Raw genomic sequence first — 22,582 nt, 5'->3', positions numbered from 1 at the left:
TTACAAGGTTGACATGTAAAAGTTGATGTATTGTAATATCCATCATTATATTGTACTTTAATTAGATAACTTGCAATTATCTTATCATTATTTATAGGTCTATTATTTTATCATTATTTATCTGTCTATTTATAATACTCTATTTAGTTAAATATGGTGCGGTTCTCCTACAGATTCTATTGGTAACAGTCCTATGGATATGTGTTAAAGGGGCTAAACATCTAACTCATAATATTCCAAGTCATAAACACGAATTAGAATTCAATACAGATCCATTTCAATCAATATTGATATTGCTATCTTACCGTAAAAATATGGAATAATTTATATTTAAGACACAATGAATATTTCATAATCAGTACACGAGTCGTGTATTCTATGGTTTCGGGAGTCATTTGTAATAAACAAAGGAAACATATGCGGAAGTAATTAGTAAATGGCTGATTCACAAACGACAAAATAATAATAATAAAACGTGAACAAGAGCATCGCTAACGCTGCAATATACGTCCACATTCCAGCTTTGATTGATATGGTACTTTTTAAAATTAAGAGAATGAAATATGAAATGGCTGTAATATGACCAGAGGCAAAGAAGGCTAGGCGTTGGGGTTGTTTTGCCAAATTTACAGACAAAATACTACAAGAAAGTGGGTGTGACACTGCCCCAGGAGGTCGGGGCAAGCATCAAAATAAATATTTGCCGTCTTTACGGTATAAGGAATAAATATGCAAAGTTCCAAGATGATCCATTCAGAATTGCAGCCTGTAGACGATAAATACAAAAAATGGGCGCGGCTCTGCCCGTATGGGGGTTGGATATGGAAACAATATAAATAGGTACCACCCTGTTATCAAAATGTCAACATCAATAGTTACCGTCCTTAGGGTATAAGGAATAGGTATACCAAGTTCCATGGCTCTGCCCTTGGGGGTTGGATATGGAAACAATATAAATAGGTACCACCCTGTTATTGAAATGACAACATCAATAGTTGCCGTCCTTAGGGTATAAGGAATAAGGATACCAAGTTCCAAGATAATCCATTCAGAATTGTGGCCTTTGGGCTCTCGAGGCAAAAATTGTGCATGGCTCTGACCCTGGGGGTTGGGCAATCACCGAAAAACAACAGGGGGCATCCTTAGGGTATAAGGAATAGGTATGCAAAGTTTCAAAAGGATCTGTTAAGAATTGCGGCCTGTAGGCGACACAAAAGGCACACAAACATTGGGCGTGGCTCTGTCCCAGGGGGTCGGGCATGTACAAAAAATAATAGAGGTCAGCCTTAGGGTATAAGGAATAAGTATAAAAAAGTTTTCAAGATGATTAAGCATTGCAGGCTGTGACATACAGACACACAAAAAAAAAATGGGAGCGGCTCTGTCCCCGGGGCTTGGCATTCACCACAGGGATGTTCCTTAGGATAGAAGGAGTAAGTATGCAAAGTTTCAAGGTGATACGTTAAGAAATGCGGTCTGTAGATGACAAACAATGAATACAAGAAATGGGCGTGGCTCTGCCACTGGGGGTCGGGCATGCACCAAAAACAATAGGGATCATCCTTAGGGTATAAGGAATTCATATGAAATTTTTTCAAGACTATTAATTAAGAATTGTGGCCTGTAGGCGACACACAGACACAAAAAAAGAAAATGGGTGTGGCTCTGCCCCTGGGGGTTGGGCATGCACCCCAAATGATAGGGATGTTCCTTAGGGTACAAAGAAGTATGCAAAGTTTCGAGATGATAAGTTAAGAAATGCGGCCTGTAGACGACAAACAAACAAATACAAGAAAGGGGCGTGGCTCTGCCCCCTAGGGATCGGGCATGCACCAAAAACAATTGGAGGCATCCTTAGGGTATAAGGAATAAGTATGTAAAGATTCAAGATGATCTCTCAGAATTGTGGCCTGTAGGCGACACACAGACACAAAAAAAAAGAAAATGGGCATGACTCTGCCCCTGGGGGTTGGGTATGCACCCCAAAATGATAGGGATGTTCCTTAGGGTACAAAGAATAAGTATGCAAAGTTTCAAAATGGTATGTTAAGAAATGCGGTCTGCAGACGACAAACAAACAAATACAAAAAATGCACCAAAAACAATAGGGATCATCCTTAGGGTATAAGGAATAAGTATACAAAGTTTAAAGAAAATCGAGTAAGAATTGCACCCTGTAGGCGAACCACAGACAGACACACATACATACATACACAGGCAGGGGCGACGGCATAATACTTCACATTATGAATGCTCACGTATAACTAGAAATGGGCGTGGCTCTGCCCCTGGGGGTCGGGCATGCACCAAAAACAATAGGGATCTTCCTTGGGGTATAAGGAATAAGTATACCAAGTTTGAAGAAAATCCAGTAAGAATTGCGCCCTGTAGGCGACACAAAGACACACGAAAAGAAAATGGGAAATGGGCGTGGCTCTGCCCCTGGGGGTTGGGCATGTACCCCAAACGATAGGGATGTTCCTTAGGGTACAAAGAATGTGTATGCAAGATTATAAGTTAAGAAATGTGGCCTGTAGACGACAAACAAACAAATACTAGAAATGGGCGTGGCTCTGCCCCTGGGGGTCGGGCATGCACCAAAAACAATAGGGATCTTCCTTGGGGTATAAGGAATAAGTATACCAAGTTTGAAGAAAATACAGTAAGAATTGCGCCCTGTAGGCGACACAAAGACACACGAAAAGAAAATGGGCGTGGCTCTGCCCCTGGGGGTTGGGCATGCACCCCAAACGATAGGGATGTTCCTTAGGGTACAAAGAATGTGTATGCAAAGTTTCAAGATTATTAGTTAAGAAATGTGGCCTGTAGACGACAAACAAACAAATACTAGAAATGGGCGTGGCTCTGCCCCGGGGGGTCGGGCATGCACCAAAAACAATAGGGATCTTCCTTGGGGTATAAGGAATAAGTATACCAAGTTTGAAGAAAATCCATGAAGAATTGCGCCCTGTAGGCGAACCACAGACACACACACACACACACACACACACACACACACACACACACACACACACATACATACATACACACACACACACACACAGACAGGGGCGACGGCATAATACGTTCACATTATGAATGTGGACGTATAAAAATGGACTAATCCGACAATATCGTTCAATTTGGACTTCTTGCGTATCTCACCAAATATAATGGATTAGAAATTACAATATATATTTCAGAAATTCTAACTAATATTTTCATTACATTAATATGTCCTTTTAGCCCCAATTTCGTCTATATAAGGCAACAAAGAATAGAGCCATACGCCTTTAAAAATCCCCAAATTCACTTTATGATATAAGTATGAAATGGAATACTATGGAATATGCTGACAGTCTTAAGATTTGGAGCTACTTCAAAATTACATGTGTTTACTTAACAATGCCAGGAATTCAATGCCAAATTACAGTAAACGTTTAAAATCATTAAATGTCATTGATGAATCCCTTGCAATCAACAATATTGTAAAAGTAATATCAAACTAAAAACCGTTCAATTCCATTCAGTATTTAAAAAGATATGATAAATTGTTTTTAAAAAATGTAAATATCAGTTAATCAAATTTTCGTAGCTGTATTGGGGAAAAGAGCCTCCTAATTTTACCATGGTAACATGACACTTTAAGAATTCATGCACTGATGATATGACTCGGCATAATTTTAGATTTAAATACTCAAAAACTATTTTGATAACAAAGATCCTAACTTCATTAGACTTCCTACATATTTATCAATAAAAAATACATATTTCTTTTTATTTCATTAAAAATCAACGTTAAAATAGCAGAGACGAATGTCGAAGCGTCCCATAGCAACCGCTTCAAGACAATGAAAGAAACAAATCTCCAGAAATTAATTGAGGAAACCAAGTCCAAAGCAACTAATGATCAGCATTTGATATTGACACTAAACGACAAACCAATACAGTAAATTGCTAAATAGTAAATAATAATAAAAAAAACACAAAGGAGCTATCAATCAAAGACATATATTAAATTTACTAAAGATGTAATAAAATTGGTATTTCAATATTATGAGAGTGTAATTTGGTTCGAATATATACATCTTAAAACAAACATGCTAATATATATCAAAAATAAAAATGCAAGCAACGATTGTAAATTAAAGGTGTTCTGAGTTATTTACACCCTATTTTAAACATTGTTATTGTAATTTATAATTATTTACACGAACAGTCCTAATTCAACGACAGTCATTTACGTCTGATTAGTCCATTTTACACGGGATTCTTTTAATTATTTTTTTGTCGTTCGTGTATCAGCCATTTGTAATTACTGCTGTGTTTTCTTTTGGGACATATTTTCCTTTTTTCATTACAAATTGCTCCCAAAACAATTATATCCGTAGAATACACGACTCGTGTACGTATTTTAAAATGCCTACCGTGTCCTAATAGTTGACAAGGTAACAGCATCAATATTTATTTAAATGGATCGAAATTGAATTTTAATGCGTGTTTTTAATTTCAAATATTATTGATGGAGCTTTAGTTCATATAAATCGAGGCTAGTCCACGTTTATAATGCGAACACATAAAAGAACCCTTTGCCTTTCAAATTTAGCTCCTTTAATTAATCAAGGAATCATATTTACATTTGCGAAAATGTTGAAGGAACCTCAAGCAATGTTGCTTTTGGAGTAGATTTTAAAACCTACATGTGTTTCCATATAGAAGCCTTATTTAAATTTCATTGGCACTGTTCTTTGAATTGTGACATTTGACCTGGGTGCTAATATTACAGTAACGTTAACCAGCATACTAAGATATAACACTAATAAAATACTACCATAACATAAAAACTTTAATCTTAACACTGGATTTAAAACAAACCAGCCAGTCGACACGGATATAGCAGTAGAGTATCTTTACTTACATTGACCAAACCTAATGAATGAACGTGTTCTATGTACAGTAGCCTGGACGATTAACACAGATACAATGGTCGTGACGTCGACAGAAGATTAATGAGAAGATGGCGACATGAAATCAATAGAAAGAATTATGAACTTTGGATGGAAATAATAATGTTTTTGTTTATGAATAATTATTTTAGATAAGACGATTGCTTATTGTGTATAACCTAAAGGTCTATAGATGCCGTTTATTATGTAATGTTGGGTCCTTACAAGGTGAAATCTATCGGGTGGCTCTGGTAATGTGTTGAGACTAACCTTATAGTGTTTTAGTAGGACGTGATTTCCTAATTCACGTGTTAACAAATCTCCAAATGTTATTAGTTATTGATTAAGGGCCCCAAGAAGAAAAATACCCCAACAGTGAGCATAGGTTGAGATTTAATGTTTTTCTGGTCTTGATGTCGAGATGATGTCACAACTTAACTCATCAACACTTGTGCGTGTTAAAATGTACGCATCCATGCTCCACACAATTCAGCTCTTTTACAGCCATATAACGACTTTTCATCACCTAATAATACATTCTACACTAGATATCACTTGTCTGATAAACTTCATAATCTTGGTCATTCAAAAAGGAATTACTTTTTTTATTTTCAAAGAACAGGTAATTTTTTTTATTAAAAGTAACTACTTTCTTATTAAAAATGAACTATTTTTATTTAATTGACCTTGATGGAAACACTGGGTCAATATAAATTAAGGTCTTTGCAATGGTTGAATTGCTGTCAAAAAATGGTGTATCACTACGCCGTAATGTAATCAGGTTCAGTAAAAGAGAAATCTATAGCAAAGAATTATATTTATTTATTTGTGAATGTAAGGAAGGATTGGGTGATAAATAAAATCTCCTACTCGTCTTTTTTTATATCAAAACATATCAACACTCGTCGATAAAGTAAAAATAAAAGACTCGGCAGAGCCTCGTTTTTTTACTTTATTGACTTGTGTTGATATTTTTTTATATAAAAAAAGACTCGTAGGAGATTCTCTATTTATCAATGACACGATATTATAAGATGATGATGTTATATGTTGTATTTTATACCAGTAAATATTGTAGATGATGTTATATATACTATTCAAAAAAGTAGGGGATATTTGATTTTTAAGTGTTATTAAAGTCACCTAATGAAACTGACGAAGAAACAAATGACAAAATGAAATGAAGTTCACATTCATCGATTTATTCCAAATGATCGTTAGACTAAGTAAGGCACAGACTGACCATTATAAGGGTAAAATGATACCCGGGGTCAAACAGCAAAGTTACCACAGCATCACAACCAAGTCAGTAACGGGTAAATCCTCCTCTGTTTGCCAAACAAGCATTGATCCGACGTGGCATACTCCTAATGAGACGTCTAAGGTCATTTTGGTCCAGATTGTCCCATTCCTGTTGCAACGCAGCAGCAAGTTCTTGGACATTGGCAGGACGTTGTTGACGTTGACGTAACCTCTGTCCAAGCATGTCCCAGACATGCTCGATGGGGGAGAGGTCGGGACTCAGTGCTGGCCAAGGTAATGTGGTGATGTTCTGTTGTTGGAGGTAACCTGTAACGATCCTGGCCCTGTGACATCTTGCGTTGTCATCCTGGAAGATGAAACGGCGGCCATGACGTCGTGCGAACGGCACAACATGGACTGCCAAGATGTTGTCCCGGCAGTACTGGCCTGTAACACGCCCTGCAACAACATGTAAAGCCGTTCTTCCAGCAACAGTGATGCCTCCCCACACCATAACAGAACCACCCCCAAATCGATCATGTCTGACGCCACACCCTCCTACGTCTGTCCAAAAAATCAACAGTGAACCTTGACTCATCTGAAAACATCACATTGCTCCAGCGTCGATTATCCCAGTGTTGACGATCCCTACACCAACGACGTCTTGCCTGAATGTGATGATTTCTCAAACAAGGGATCACGCGAGGACGTCGGGCGCGAAGGTGACCCCTATGCAGTCGATTCCGAATCGTCTGGCCACTCACTCTCACACCAGTGTCTGTTTGAAGACGAGCGCTGATCTGATTTGCTGTGATGACACGATTTCTCAAGGCCAAGGTACGGATAAATCGATCCTGGGCTTGAGTTGTCGCCCTTGGTCGACCTGAGCGTGGTCTGTCCTGTACAGATTGTGTATCACGGTATCTGGACCATAGCCTGCTTATGACAGACTGAGAAACATTCATCGTCCGCGCCACAACCGCCTGTGTTGTGCCGATCTGTAGTATGCCAAGGGCACGTAACCTTTCATTTTGGGTAAGCCGACGCATATCAAAATTTGTTTTCTGGTCACTAAAACAATTAAACTGATGTTTCCACCCTGGAATTCAATACCACAATGACTGTAACATTCAAAGTCAGAGTCGTGCAAATCTTGGGTTGGACCCCCATGATGATCCCAAGCATCACCTGCATTCCATGCGGTAGCTATTGGTGCGTTTGGGCGTCACATGTAACTGGAAATGTTTCTTCTGTTAGGTTCTATAGTGACTTTTTTCGTAGTCATTTGCATATTTTAGTATTATGCCCCCAAAATCAAATATCCCCTACTTTTTTTGAATAGTATATGTTATATTGTATATTTTATCAGTAAATATTGTTGATGATGTTATATGTTGTATTTTATCAGTGATGTTATATATCATATCTTACCAGAAAATATTTGAACTTCGCACAGCGTAACCACCTCATTATTAACACTGATAAAAACAGTTCTAGCTGATATAGATTGTTGTTGATCACAGCTTTCTATATTATATATAGACTGGGCTGTTGGTGATGTATCATTATGACATGATGTAGCTGAATTAAATCCTGACTCATTGCACTGATCACCAGGACTTATCTTTATCTCAAATCCACTCAATCTTTCTTGAACTGTAAAATATAAAATATTCTTTATAACCTCTGTTACCCTCTTCAAACCTATACCAAATCAAAACCATTGCTAAAAAAATTATATAGGATGTTGTATAACAATTTACATTATTGCAATATCTTGTACATGTTAAACAACATAACAAATTGATCGTAGGGCCTATATTTGAGCGTCAATGAAACAAGCACACTTCTCGCAGCGTTCCATTTCAATAGATCTAATCCCATCCAACCACTGCCGCAATGAAAGCCAATTTCTGTTCCAAATTATGACTGGTCAATAGTCCGATTAACAACCAATGACTAACTGCGTAACAATGTCATTCGGGTTTAAACAGAGCTTCACACTTTTTACATAACGTTACGTCATGACTTAAGAAATTTTTACGCATAATTAACCAGTGCATATCAGAATATTGCAAAAAAAAAACCTAATTGCGTGAAAAACGAGACTATCAACGGTTACATTGTAAACAATACTATTATCACCGTTTTTAATACCTTAAATCACTGTCCGAAGTTTTAGGGAAGACCTCAGACTAAACGAAGGGTTGTCATGCTGCTGTATTGAAATATCATATATCATATAACTCAAATATCATAAGTCAATCCAGCAATGGAACAAACAGTTTTGAATTTTTTTTTAGAATCATTTTATGACTGTGGAGGACTAGTTTAAATTATCGTTTCAGTAAGAGAGCGGGTTTGGACACTTATCCTTCTTCGCGTTATTCCAGCATGAACTGATAAAAACTAAAATTGTCACGTCTTTATTAATGGGGCATTCCAGAAGACACTAATGCAGTAATCCGTTATGTTTGTTTCCAATTAATAAGGTAAATATTAACTGTATGAAATAATGATACAACGTTATTCAATAATTCCTAATAAAACTGACGATACAAGAACAAAGTAATGTGGTACAAAGAAGGACTCGCAAGCCAAATACCCACTCAATCACCAGGATTCCACTCTCCACAGACACGACAAACACGTTGCCCCATTACAGGGATCCTTTTAGTCGCCTCTTACGGCACGCAGGAAATACGAAGGATATATTCATATCATCCATTCCATCCCAGAGGGGTAATATTGTTTCACGGAAACAAGTTCTGAAACATGCCCTTTTGTTAAAAGTTAATATTGCATAACAATCATGGGCTGTAGTTAGGTTGTTTCAGGATGTTTCTCTACACTTACATCTATCTCTGTTAAATAATTTGATGCTGTCAATATTATAAATCTGTTGTAGATCAACACACCACCAGTCACTACCAGTGTTATCGGCTGTATGTGTACAGTGTCCATCCTCCCAATGATTATCAGTATTACCATCTACAGCATGATATGCTAAAGATATAGTGTCCTTGACATTTTCTTCAGTATAGGTTGAACTTTGTTTGGTTGGTTTATTATAAGCCACGTTAGTAACTGTAAATATATCATATTTATAATAATGAATATCTACGTGTCTTATTTTGAATAAAGCAATATATATTTACCAGTCAAATCAAAAGTGCAGCCAGTATTCTTCTTACAGTTTTATTATTATCAAACCTCCGTCTCCAAGCCACACAGTTAGTAAAACGCACAAATCCTATCTTAACTGGCTAGCCTATTTATATGCAAAATAGTTTCATACGGGTTTCGGTAATGCCGGGGGAATGGGGGGGGGGGGGCGCCAATAGCCCAAAATCAGACCAATGTGATACTTTTATCGCTGGAATCACAATTATATTACATAACGATCACCTGGACCCCCTAGTTTAAACAATACTTATAAGGTCGCTATTTAATTAATTAACTTTACTCTTAGAAGCCGAAATGTTGCAAAACCGGCGTTGACGTTGTAGTGCATTACCCGAAATGTCGGTTTTGTGGCCGTTTAGCGTTTGCCCCGGGTCTGTTGTAAATAACGACTTGCTTTTACTTCTTTACATTTCAATTTTGTCAAATATTTTGACGAATTGTGTGTTTTAGATGACTAGATGCAACGGATGCATTAGATCTTATGGCGAAGATATTTATGGGTCGAATTACGGCAATGGAAGCGATTTTGAAAGTGAATATGCCTTAGATTCAGACGAAAATAACAAAGAAAATTACGGGGATGATAACACTCGTACTTGCAATCAATCTGTAAAAATATTGATCCACATGGTCGGTGATAAAAATATTGGAATAGGGCATGGTCGCGATATTAGCAGAGTTCAAAACTGTTGGTGTGATTGGCACTCCTACGTTATGGATCGAAGATAAACTAAATTAAATTTTCTGATTAAATATCTTTATTCCATCATTTCACACAATTATAATTAATTTATATAATATTAAATTCACACCTAACATTTCAATTAAAATGACGTCATTTTTGCAAAATATTGCTGTAAAGTCAGGGTAGAGTATGTGTCATCCAAAATATTTTCAGGGTTCAAAGGGTTAAAAATGGAGAAGCGAGGCTAAGTCTCGAATAACAAGTACCGTTGTTACGCTAATAAACAATCAATACACAAATCTTGCCAAAACTTCAAACGGCTATAATGTCGCTCAGAAGTAATTTCCTATTTTTAAATTATTATTATACAGAGAACTGCCAGCTCGTTATCTAAATCTTACATAAAGTATCTTTAAAGAAAACAAAAAATAATACCTGAACAAACACCACATGACCTCATACAGGTCTGTCTATTTGCATCATCTATAGGATATTTGGTGGTATCACATGATTGACAGGTGCTGTTGATATCTTTACAGACATCTAATGCTGTTCAACAAAAGTGTGAATAAATTATGTAATTTTTTAGGGATGTATTAATATCTCTAGAATTTGTATTCAGCAGCCACCCAAGCGAATTTTGACTGCTTAATATGAGTCTCAGTGTTTGTCAGTGCTGATATCAAGGAAACTTTTACGCATCGATGTATCCTCAGTAAACATTTATGCAACGGTGGGGTAATTAATTGTTAATCACAGGATTCGCGAATGGGAAACTATGGGGTGATGTCAACAATGACCGATGAACAGGCGGTGCCTCGTTATATTATGACTAAAATGGTGACCGCTGCGCGAGTTAAAGGGGTTATCGTTTATGAAAGAGGTTAAACCAAAGAATTTCTACTAGGAGAATTTATCGTGACCGCTTACAAGGAGATGTAGCGTTGAGTAGGAGTGGCTGCTCGTACAGATTCTACTGTATCTATCTAATGATGTAAACACTGTAATCAATGATAAATAAATGGTTGTTATTAACTTGGATTTTGATAAGACTTATATCAAACTATTATAAAGCCTATCTTTCAATACATATACTTACCTAATATAGTGATGCTATACATATACTTACCTAATACAATGATTCTATACATATACTTACCTAATATCGTGATGCTACATACTTACCTAATATAGTGTTGCAATACATATACTTACCTAATTTAGTGATGCTATACATATACTTACCTAATAATACGGTGATGCTATACATATACTTACCTAATATAGTGATGCTATACATATACTTACCTAATATAGTGATGCTATATATATATATACTTACCTAATATAGTGATGCTATACACATACTTACCTAATATAGTGATACTATACATATACTTACCTAATATAGTGTGTATTACAGTCGTTAAAATTATAACTTTGGACAAATAAGAGAAAATCATATTGCATCTTCAACCTAAAAAAAAATTATAAATACGTTCAAATTGTGACGTCGATGCGCAATTGTCCAAGGAACAAGCATGACAAGTTTTATGTCGATCGTACATGAATTGGTGGAGATACAGGGAAGCAATGGGCTACAACTGGACTGTATGATTAGAAATTGTGATGAATAGTACGATAATTCATTTATGACCAATCCACCCCAACAGACGAGATTTTCTAATAATTCTACATTTTATTACATATAAGATAATTTATCGTTCATTAATTGAGTATGTTAGTGTATTTAGAAATAAAACATGGGAGAGAGAGAGAGAGGGGGGGATTTACCGTCAACTCGACACAAACTATATCATTTTTGGACTAACAGATGGTTCAATTTTATTTCAATAATTCGCTGCCGCGTATGGGTCTTTATCAGTGGAAGGAAACTGGAGTACCCTGGGAAAATCCACAAGGCTGCACAGGCGATCCTACAAGCTGGGAATCGAAAACACGGCACTTGATTCAATGAAAGACCTTATGATAAATAACCTATCGACCAAATCCCCGAAACATACACTAACATCAACGTGAATACAGTTTTAATATACAGATCAAGCAAATGTTTTGTAGCCTTTTTTTAAACTGATTTTCATCATAAAGGTACTGTGGTTGCTACGCTGATTTAAAAAATTTCAACATATGAGGTAGTGGTTACAACATAGACAAACATCAGGGCCTTATTTTCTCCTCAGTCATATCGGCCGTTGTTATAGCGCGATCCATCAGCCCTTTATCTAAATCTTACATAATGCATCTTTAATTATTCGGATCTAGATATTCCCTTTGGGGTATTACAGCTTCTAGGATACTACATATACAGAGCTTTTTTTCTTATGAAAAATTATTATACATCGTCTTCCTAATCAAAAGGGGAAGGGTGGGGTGGGGACCTATCGTTAAGCCAACTGGTGTGGTTTCGATTCCCTGGTTGTACGTGACAAGGAGTAGGGTCGCCTGTCCAACCTCGTGGGTTTCCTCCGGGTCCTCCAACTGCTAAAGACCCATACGCGCAAGCGTATTACTGAAATAAAATTGATGCATATCTTAGTCCCGAATTCAAATGAATGAGTAGGGTCGCTTGTCCAACCTCGTGGGTTTTCTCCGGGTCTTCCGGTTTCATCCAACTACTATACTAAAGACCCCTACGCTCAAGCGAATTATTGAAATAAAATTGAACCATAAGTTAGTTTGTGTCGAGTGAACGTTAAACCCTATTTCTCGCTCTCGCTTTCTCTCTCTCCCCTAATCACAAGATGGCTTCAAATGAATTATTAAAAGAACGTTGAACGTATTGACATGAGTAAACACACAATTTGATAATAACAGTATTTAACCCACTGTTACAGAATAAAAACTTTACTTAACCAAATAGAAGCCTTTATGATACAAAATATAAAGTAACTTTTAACGTGACTTGCATATTTCACTACTTAATATACACGCTCCAGTGATATTAAACGTGCCGCTTTGATTTCAATAGGTGAACAAGAATATAGACTCAAATACTATACCTGTCTTCTCTAATATTATAAATTATACATGTTGACTAAATAGGATATCAAAGAAATTACTGAGGCATTGTGTAAGGCTGTGAGAAACTCCCACAATTGATCTAAATTTTAAATCAGTAGGGTGTTCTATATAAATTAGACCTGATCTGTTATTCTTTATTTCATTCTGTATTTGTGTGCTTGTATGTACTTTAGGTAACCCATAAAAAATATAACGTTCTTGGCTCAAAGTTATTCCAATAATCTTGTTCTTTTTCGCTGATACATGTACTTTGACTTTCGATAAATTTAGATATCATTTCTTTAATTGACTAAATAGGATTTCTTAGTAATTTTCAATAACTGGTAGGAGACCCTCGAACCTAGGGAAAAAAATCCGAAACAAACAATTTTTGGGGGTTTTTTTTGGGTGGGGGGGTGAGGAGGTATGTATAGGAAAACAAATCCACCGCGTTCTACTTATTAAGTTAGTAACGTGTATTTAATCGCTTTTATTCATTGATCTGAAGATAAATCTAGCTACATTATAAATATTTTGTCATTGTCAACTATTCAGTTGAATGCATCTCGGACCTTTGTTATCAATCAAAAAGACGACGTAATATAATAATATTATATTACACAATGATAAAGCTTTTTATCTGCTGTAAGCTTGGAGTTTTAATGGGATATTATATTTCATTGCTTGTCTAATTGAGTTATTGTGAGTTTAGTCAAAAGATATTCACTATTATTAACGGATGGTGACATATTCTAGCATATATAGCAATGACTGAAATGACTGAATAGAAAACTAAGACACTGGGCCCTTATTCACGAAAACTTAAACTAAGATAAAGTCGAAATTTTAAGAAATACTGCAACTTCGAATTGCAGTATTTCTTAAAATTTCGATTTTATCTTGCGATTTCGTTTTTTGAGGTTAATTGGTAATAATCAGAAAATCGTGCTTGTGATTACAACTTCTATTCCTATTATTCACAAAATCCATCAACTCCACTGTCTTTGATAATTTCATTCGAACAGGTACTCCGTGGAAGTCAACCCTTACATATCAGGCTGGTAAGAGAAATTCAAAAATACGCGAACCGGGAAAAAATCCGAAACAAATGATTCTTGTTTTTTTATGAAAGGTACACTTGCATACAACTTCAGGGAAACAATCCACCAAAATTGGCCTTGGGCACAAAAAGTAACGTTGCAGTTTTGGTACAAATCTTCACACTTTTCTTCACATTTGTCGGTACGCTGACAATATATTTGTGTATCACAAATGCTTTTCCACTCTATTTGACCATCAACAATACGATTATCGTCAGATTTTGGCCCATTGTCTCACGACAAATTGCCCACAAATCGGTTAAGAAGGGGCGCAAACGCAAAAGAGGAGGATATACAGTTCACAGAAGTACTAAAGGTCTGAAAAACTTAATTGTATGGAGCGAAGAAAGAGGTAACAACAATTTGTCGTTAATCCCCCGGACAAAATGGACACGTAAAGTGATGATACATCTCATTTCAGCTGATGCAACCTGTAGAAATGACTACACATTAATGACAAGCGAATAGAACTGACGAAAAAGCAGAAAGCAACAATGCATTGTGATGAAGCAGGACCTAGTCCTATGAAATTTTGATCTGGGTAAGGATCATTTGAATGGGAGAGAGAGAGAGAGAAATAAGGCTTAACGTCCACTCGCCAAAGACTAGGCCATTCCGGAACTAACATATGGTTCAATTTTATTTCAATAATTCGCTTGTGCGTTAGGGTCTTTAACAGTGATGCGACAATACATGATGCAATGACAACTATAACTGGTCGCTACTATTCCACAAGCCTACAACATGCCGAAATTGGAAAAGTCCGCCGGATGAAAGATCAAAGATCGCGTGAAAAATGGCTTCCTAGATGGAGTTCAATGACCCGTTTCACCGTTCTGTTCTTACATTGTACAATCCTTGCCGAACGACACAATGTGGATGCTTTTCCATTCTTCGCCCATGAAATGAAACCCGTTCCGACCAGTTTGATCTAGGGAGGTGAGAGAGAGAGAGAGAGTTTAACGTCCACTCGACACAAACTAGGTCATTTCGGGACTAACATAGGGTTCAATTTTATTTCAACAATTCGCTTGCGCGTAGGGATCTTTAGCAGTGGAGTGGGAAGAAACCGGGATACGTGGAGAAAACCCATGAGGTTGGACAGGCAACCCTACTCCTTGTCACGTACAACCGGCATAGAGTGAGGTTTCGGTTGCAAAACTATGGGGTTGCTTATTTCATGGGCTAGAATAGCAGAAAAACGGATTTGTGGAGGTTAAATTTTCTCGGTTAGCGCGAGTCCCCCATACTCCCGACGATTGAATGGTTGTTTGGGATTATTGTAAGTCATTGGAATACATTTAAGTTGCTGTATTCACGGGCTGGAATAGCAGGAAAATGCATTTGCGGCAGATAAATTTTCAAACATTTATTGAGCTCGTACGCCTTTGCATCACGGGACTATTTTACATATAAATTTATCTGATATTTCTAGATATGTTGGTAAGAGGACACTGGTGATACGTGAAACACCCTTCATAAAAAGGCTTTTGGTCATCAAAACATTTATAACTCACGTCATAATCCAAATGTATAAAAAATGAATTTATTTATCGTTGATGTTATACATACGTATTCAATTTCACACATCGTCTTCTTTATATTATACATGTATATTGACATACTTTAACAAGGACGTTACTCAAATATCTATTTTATTTTTACACATGTGACTGCGTTAAGGAGCATAAAAGGTCTGTCTATTCATTTTATTCGTGCAAACCAGTGAGGTGTTACAATAGTTGCATAGCAATAGGATAGGTTCCCACTATCACGAACGCGTTTGCGGCCGTCAAACTTTCCAAATTTTCTCCTTTTTACTTCGAAAAGGGGCGGGGGTCCTGTACGATAAGCTCCGCGCCTTCGTCCCTGTTAGACGACCCGCACCGTCGTCTGCATTGTAGGTTCTGCCCTCTAACATTCATCGAGCCCGTACGCCTATGTGAGTCTTTGCTATAAGAAATACCAAGTGATGGTACCGATTGCCAAAACGATTGAACCTAAAGGATGACCACCGACTGAGAGGGCAGCATACTATCATTCGTTACGTGTCCACTATCAAATTATTTTATGGGATAAACTTGACAATTCATATCTAGATTCTCTACATTGGGGATGTCCAATTTAGGGGCAGTTTTTCAGTCCAGTTATGACCAACATCGCTGTGGCAAATGATAACATTCTAAAGTTCATAAGATGTACCTGTAAACTTAGTTGTAACAGTAACGCCTGGTCGTAGAAAACGGATTAAAATGTGTTCCTGCGTGTAGTGAATACGAAGGACTATCTTGTAACAATAGACTAGAGAAGTCTTTTGGTCTTTAAACCGTGGCACCGAGTAGCTGAACTCAAATTTATATAATAGATATTTTAAAAATTATGGTGTTCAGTTTGCTTGCGTAAAGTTGAGAATAACTTAAATATGCATTGTTACAAGCATCATTCATATTGAGATCCGATATCAAAACTCAATCGGTCGTAAAAACAATTTGGTATAGAATTTTAATTAAACTTTACTAAGCCAAATAATGAAACAAGATGGCTTGCATTTGTTTGGAATATCAATGGGACTAGACAGAATATTCATACTCTGATCACAGTAGCTCGGCAAGTCAGGGTCGATACTCTCTTTAAGGTTTAGAAGGCATAAGGAAAAACAACTTCTTGGAATATCAATGAGACTAGTCAGAAGATTCATACTCTGACCACAGTAGCTCGGCAAACCTTTGCCTACCTCAATCAGCTGCTGTATGTTAAACAATGAGATTATACATCAGAAAATAAAATACTATAATAGGTTGATGTTGATTTCTTAAACGGATAATGAAATATACCAAAAACTAAGTCAAAGGTGTAGTAAATATTCAAGAATCATTCAACTGAGGCTTTTGTTTCCATGGAAACACAAAAATAATTAAATCCGCGAAATGTTTAATTAGCAAAGGGCACAACTTATATTATCACAGGTTGATGTTTGTAGAAAATTTCATAAAGGTATCATGAATGGTTTATGAGATATGCTTCGGAAACAAAATTGTACACCAAATATTAATTCAAATTCGTTTCCATGGAAACACAAAAATTCTTAAATCCAAATTAGCAAAGGCACAACTAATAAGGGCGTATAATAGGTTAATGTTTGTACAAAGTTTCAAAAAGATATGCTCTGGAAACCAAATATTGACGCACGGGCAGACGGACGCACGGATTGAGACCATTTAAATATCACTCCCTAACTTTGTTCGGCGCCGTGTAATAACGTTGAATGTGACTTGCATACTTCACACCTTCACAGTTTTCCTTGTACATTATTACACGCGCCAGTGATCTCAATAATCGAACAATATTTATCTCATCAAGGGAAAGTGTATTCATAAACACTGTTATGAGGTTTAACGTCCACTCGACACAAACTAGGTCATTTCGGGACTAACATGTTTTTTTAATTTTATTTTAAGAATTCGCTTGCGCGTAGGGGTCTTTAGCAGTGGGAGGAAACCGGAGAACCCAGAGAAAACCCACGAGGTTGGACAGGCGACCCTTCTCCTTGTCAAGTACAACCGGTTATTCGAAACCACGCCAGTTGACTCAATGACAGGCTTTATGATACAGCGCGCACGTGCTAACCATTCGACCATCCAACCCCCAATAATATTATAAATAATACACCCAGTGGCGGCGCCAAGGGGGGGGGGGGGGGGCAAGGGGGGCATTTGCCCCCCCCCCCCATTAATCTGGTCTGCCCTCTGTTTGCCCCCCCCCCCCCCATAGTTTTAGAAAAATAAAAAAAAGTATTTGTGATACGTTTCGGTAATCAATACCCTACGGTGATTAAATCCCACATCCCCACTCATTCATAGACTTGCATGTTGTAAAGCCTGCTGAGTGATTTCTTACAAGCCCATCCTGCTGTAAACCTACTATAATCAATAAAATGTGAATCACTTGAAAAGTGCTTTTTACCCTCCTCAAAGTTTTTGGGTATAGGTTCAACGCGGCGAGAATATGCATTCACTTGAAACACTCACTCCGTTCGTTTGACACCTCCCTCTCTGTTTGGATAAGCTGGTGATTTGGCGACGAACAGTATCTGGTCAGCTCTATTTATCTCGACGACCAGTATCTAAAATACTGCCAGACTGCCAGACTGCATTTCCGGCAGTCTATTTCTCAAAATACTGTGGCGAAAATATTCATTTACTTTCACTCACTCCGTACGTTTGTCACTTTCCTCTCTGGTCAGATAAACCAGTGATTTTGCGACAGGCAGTATCTGATAAGCTCTATTTATCTAGACGGATAGACTAGTGATTAGGCGACAGACGGTATTTGATCAGCTCTATTTATCTCGACGATCGGTGACCGACTGAATACGTCAGACAGCATTTCCGGCAGTCTATTTTTCAAAATTTTCTGGTCAGATCTATTTATCTCGACGATCGGTGACTTACTGAATACTGTCAGACAGCATTTCAGGCAGTCTATTTTTCAAAATTTTCTGGTCAGATCTATTTATCTCGACGATCGGTGACTTACTGAATACTGTCAGACAGCATTTCAGGCAGTCTATTTTTCAAAATTTTCTGGTCAGATCTATTTATCTCGACGATCGGTGATTTACTGAATACTGTCAGACAGCATTTCAGGCAGTCTATTTTTCAAAATTTTCTGGTCAGATCTATTTATCTCGACGATCGGTGACTTACTGAATACTGTCAGACAGCATTTCCGGCAGTCTATTTTTCATAATTTTCTGGGGGAGGTCCTCCGTAAGGACTCCCTACTTTGGCGCTGGTGAGTGGATTTCGTCGAGGTTCGCAAGTCCGTTCGTTTGACACTTTTTCTCAACGATCAGTGCCTGAAATACTGCCAGGCTGCATTTACGACAGCCTGTTTTTCAAACATTTCTGGGGGAGGCCCCCTACCCCTAGTGCCTTTGCCCCCTTAACCTTTAACTTTGCCCCAGCTTTGCCCCTCCAACTACCGGCGGCTGGCGCCGCCACTGAATACACCTTACAGGTATTACCTGTCTGTCTTTATATATCCTTGTTGACTAAACAGGATCTCTTCGTCATTGTATAAAACGAATATATCATTTTAGTTGAAAAATAAAACTTTTCAAGTTACAAAAGACGACCGATTTAAGCGATAAAATCAGTACTTTTTTTATTTTTTTGTTTTTTTTTAAAATCTATTCGGGATTCAAATATAAAGCATTATATCAAATGAATATCTCATTTGCGGGGAAAAGGGCTTTCAAGAGAGAGGGAGAGAGAGAGAGAGAGAGAGTAACCGGAGAAAACCCACGAGGTTGGACAGGCGACCCTACTCCTTGTCACGTACAACCGGGGAATCGGAACCGCGCCAGTTGATGTAACACTTTGGTACTTGAGACAATTTTTGGGGTCTTTGCAAAATTGTTTCTTCACTCTGTCTATAGAGTCAAGTCTTACGTACTTAAACATGCATTATGCAAGAGCTAAATCTGATTATTGCAAGTCTTAATTTAGGCTTCAGATGTTATAGAAATTATAAATTAGATCTTTATTTAAACAACAATACCAAAATCAACCACGGATGGCTCGGCTACAGCTCGGATTTAAATAGGATTTCACTAATTGATTAAATCAAATAAGGGGTAACCTGATGAAAATACGTCAGTTAGATCGAGGCTAAATGATAGGCTGTACTTAGCGAGGCCGCTGTAAAGCGTTTCGGTATGCCATTGAAAACTTTACTTGATAATCGAGATATGCAGGTGGAGTTAACGCCTGTCAATCAAACGATCAGCGAAGGTGAAGACACAATTCGCTACCATTTCTAGGCAAATATTACAACGATGATAACTATGTTCAGCATAAAGTAATTTGACTAAATTTTTCAATATATTCTTCTTTCATCATCTACTTTTGAACTGTTATAGCAAGAATGGCCAACTCTCTATAAAAATCTCCCATAATGTATCTTTAATGAACGAGAATATATCGTTATATACAAAAAAAAACCAGTGATATTTTGGTTAAATCATAATCATTGTCAAAATATCCATCAAATTCGGGCTGTTTATTGACCCATGGTTGGTAGACCAAAATAGGTAATGTCTCATATCTTAGTTGTGGGAAATAAAGAGGTTTATTCCATATATAGGATGGAAATTAACGTCAAGGTTATCGAAGACCTGGAGAAATTAGGTGGTATAAATTACGGGGTATAAATTAGGGTGTAGAAGCGAGTTGGATCAGAGCTCACCCAGAAATTCCTAGCAGCCATTTTTATTGAGAAGGAGGAACCTGCAAAGCCATTACAGCTTAGCAATAAAGTTGTAAAACTATCTTTATGATGTAGTCTTGTTAAGATCACCAGGAAATAAACACAACAAGAAGAAGTCCTATAGTATTACACGGGTGTTCAATCCCTGCATTGGCCGAGAAAGTTCACCAGGAAATAAACACAAGAAGAAAAAAGTCCTATAATTGACTCAGACGAGCAGATAAAACCAGATTTTTTTTTATTTGTTTAAGGATTCAAATGTAAAGCAAACGTGAGTTAGCTATTTCCAGGCCGAATTTTGTGATACGAAAAAGTCCTCAAATTTCATGAACCAAAATCATCCACAGGTCATCGTAAACGGCAGCCAAGTTCCTGTACAATTTGTCCATGTATAGGAACAATTCGTGATCATTACATGCGTGATTAAAAGTTGATGACATACTGCACTTTGTGGAACATTACAGATTCAACAAGAGGTCGTTAAATAATCCTTATAAGACATATAAAAATAGATTTCACTAAAAATAAACACACTTACATGGATATACTACTTCTGAATTTTATTAACATGTTCCATCACGATAATTCATTTGTTGTTATTGTTTTATCTGCTAAATGGCTTCCAAAGTGTTCATCTACATATTGCACCCCATTTTTGTTAACTAATCATTATTTGCTTGATAACGATACCTGTATGTGTATTGAAACGTAGCATGTTAATAAAATTCAGAAGTGTGTTTATTTTTAGAGGTCGTTTAAGTTTATGAAACATCGCTGATAAAGGTTCACAAACAATTGCACTGTGATGGACAGTCATCTCAATACATCATTACATATCAAAAATGAATTCAAATTGCATTTTAATTAACATGTTTATAAGCGAGAGAAAGAAATGGGATTTAACGTCCACTCGACACAAACTAGGTCATTTCGGGACTAACACATGGTTCAATTTTGTTTCAATAATTCGATTGCGCGCAGGGGTCTTTAGCAGTAGGAGGAAACCGGAGGACCCGGAGAAAACCCGCGAGGTTGGACAGGTGACCCTACTCCTTGTCACGTGCAACGGGGGAATCGAAACCCCGCTAGTTGACTCAATGACAGACCGTACGATACAGCGCGCACATGCTAACCGTTCGGCCATCCACCCCCCACCCCATGTTTATAAAAAGATGACAATAGAAGACTGATAAGTGTCACGTCATTGGTCTTAATAACTGTAAAACCCACAATCGTGTTTTTTTTCCAGGTGCGGGGGTTGGGTGGCCGAATGGCTAACGCGCGCGCGTTGCATCATAAGGTCTGTCATTCAATCAACTGGCGTGGTTTCGATTCCCTGGTTGTACGTGACAAGGAGTAGGGTCGCCTGTCCAACCTCGTGGGTTTTCTCCGTGTCCTCCGGTTTCCTCCCACTGCTAAAGACCCCTAAGCGCAAGCGAATTAATGAAATAAAAGTTAGTCATATGTTAGTCCCGAAATGACCTAGTGTTTGAAAAATCGATGTGTCATTGGTGATTTTTAGTGCATATCTGGACCAGAATTTAACATTCGTTTCATCCACGACATCACCACACACCAACGAAACGAAAAGGGCAAATGTACAGGCGTCATCGACACATCCGTCTTCATTAGCCAAATCAGAGCAGAACAGTAAGACGTTAAACCCCATTTCATTTCATAGACACAGAATAATTAATATTGTCATATGGGAAGTGCAGTAGCTGGATCCGCCATAGGGATTCGTATTTTAATATTAATTTTATGAGATAGTAAGCAATAACAGCAAGTTAACAACTCGTACCTCCCTGTCAAACACGATATATTACTCTGGCTCTTACGTGCAGAGAGCCCACGGTGGGTGTAAACGTCGATAGGCCTTATGGGTATTGATGGCAGAATAATTGTTTTGCTGAATATTAACTTATGTGGCGATTTATTTGCGATATTCCCTCCATTTGCTAATTTCTATATACCCCTTTATGATATACTATAATATAATTTTACGACTTACCTACTGTTTCAATTATCTATGTAACTATGCATAAAAATAATGCTCAATAAATTAAACATGTCCAAGCGGGATTAGATCTTTACTAGTAATAGAGAAAGCCTGTGATTTCAGCTAAATATAA

At 37.4% G+C, this 22,582-nt stretch overlaps 1 protein-coding gene across 1 annotated transcript in view; it reads right to left on the bottom strand.

Moving 5' to 3' along the window:
- Positions 1-22,582, bottom strand: part of LOC130012453 (multiple epidermal growth factor-like domains protein 10) — a 24,339-nt gene extending 1,757 nt beyond the window's left edge. The window contains exons 1-5 of the mRNA XM_056100432.1: positions 22,462-22,582; positions 11,462-11,536; positions 10,495-10,608; positions 9,045-9,275; positions 7,620-7,844 (exon numbers count right to left, since the gene is read on the bottom strand). Of these exons, the coding sequence (XP_055956407.1) occupies positions 7,620-7,844; positions 9,045-9,275; positions 10,495-10,608; positions 11,462-11,522 (631 nt within the window). The 5' untranslated portion in view covers positions 11,523-11,536; positions 22,462-22,582. The remainder of the gene's footprint in view (positions 1-7,619; positions 7,845-9,044; positions 9,276-10,494; positions 10,609-11,461; positions 11,537-22,461) is intronic.

This window comes from Patella vulgata, chromosome 4 (genome assembly GCF_932274485.2).
Source record: "Patella vulgata chromosome 4, xgPatVulg1.2, whole genome shotgun sequence".
Taxonomy (NCBI): Eukaryota; Metazoa; Mollusca; class Gastropoda; family Patellidae; genus Patella; species Patella vulgata.
This window is presented reverse-complemented; position numbering and strand designations above follow the sequence as displayed.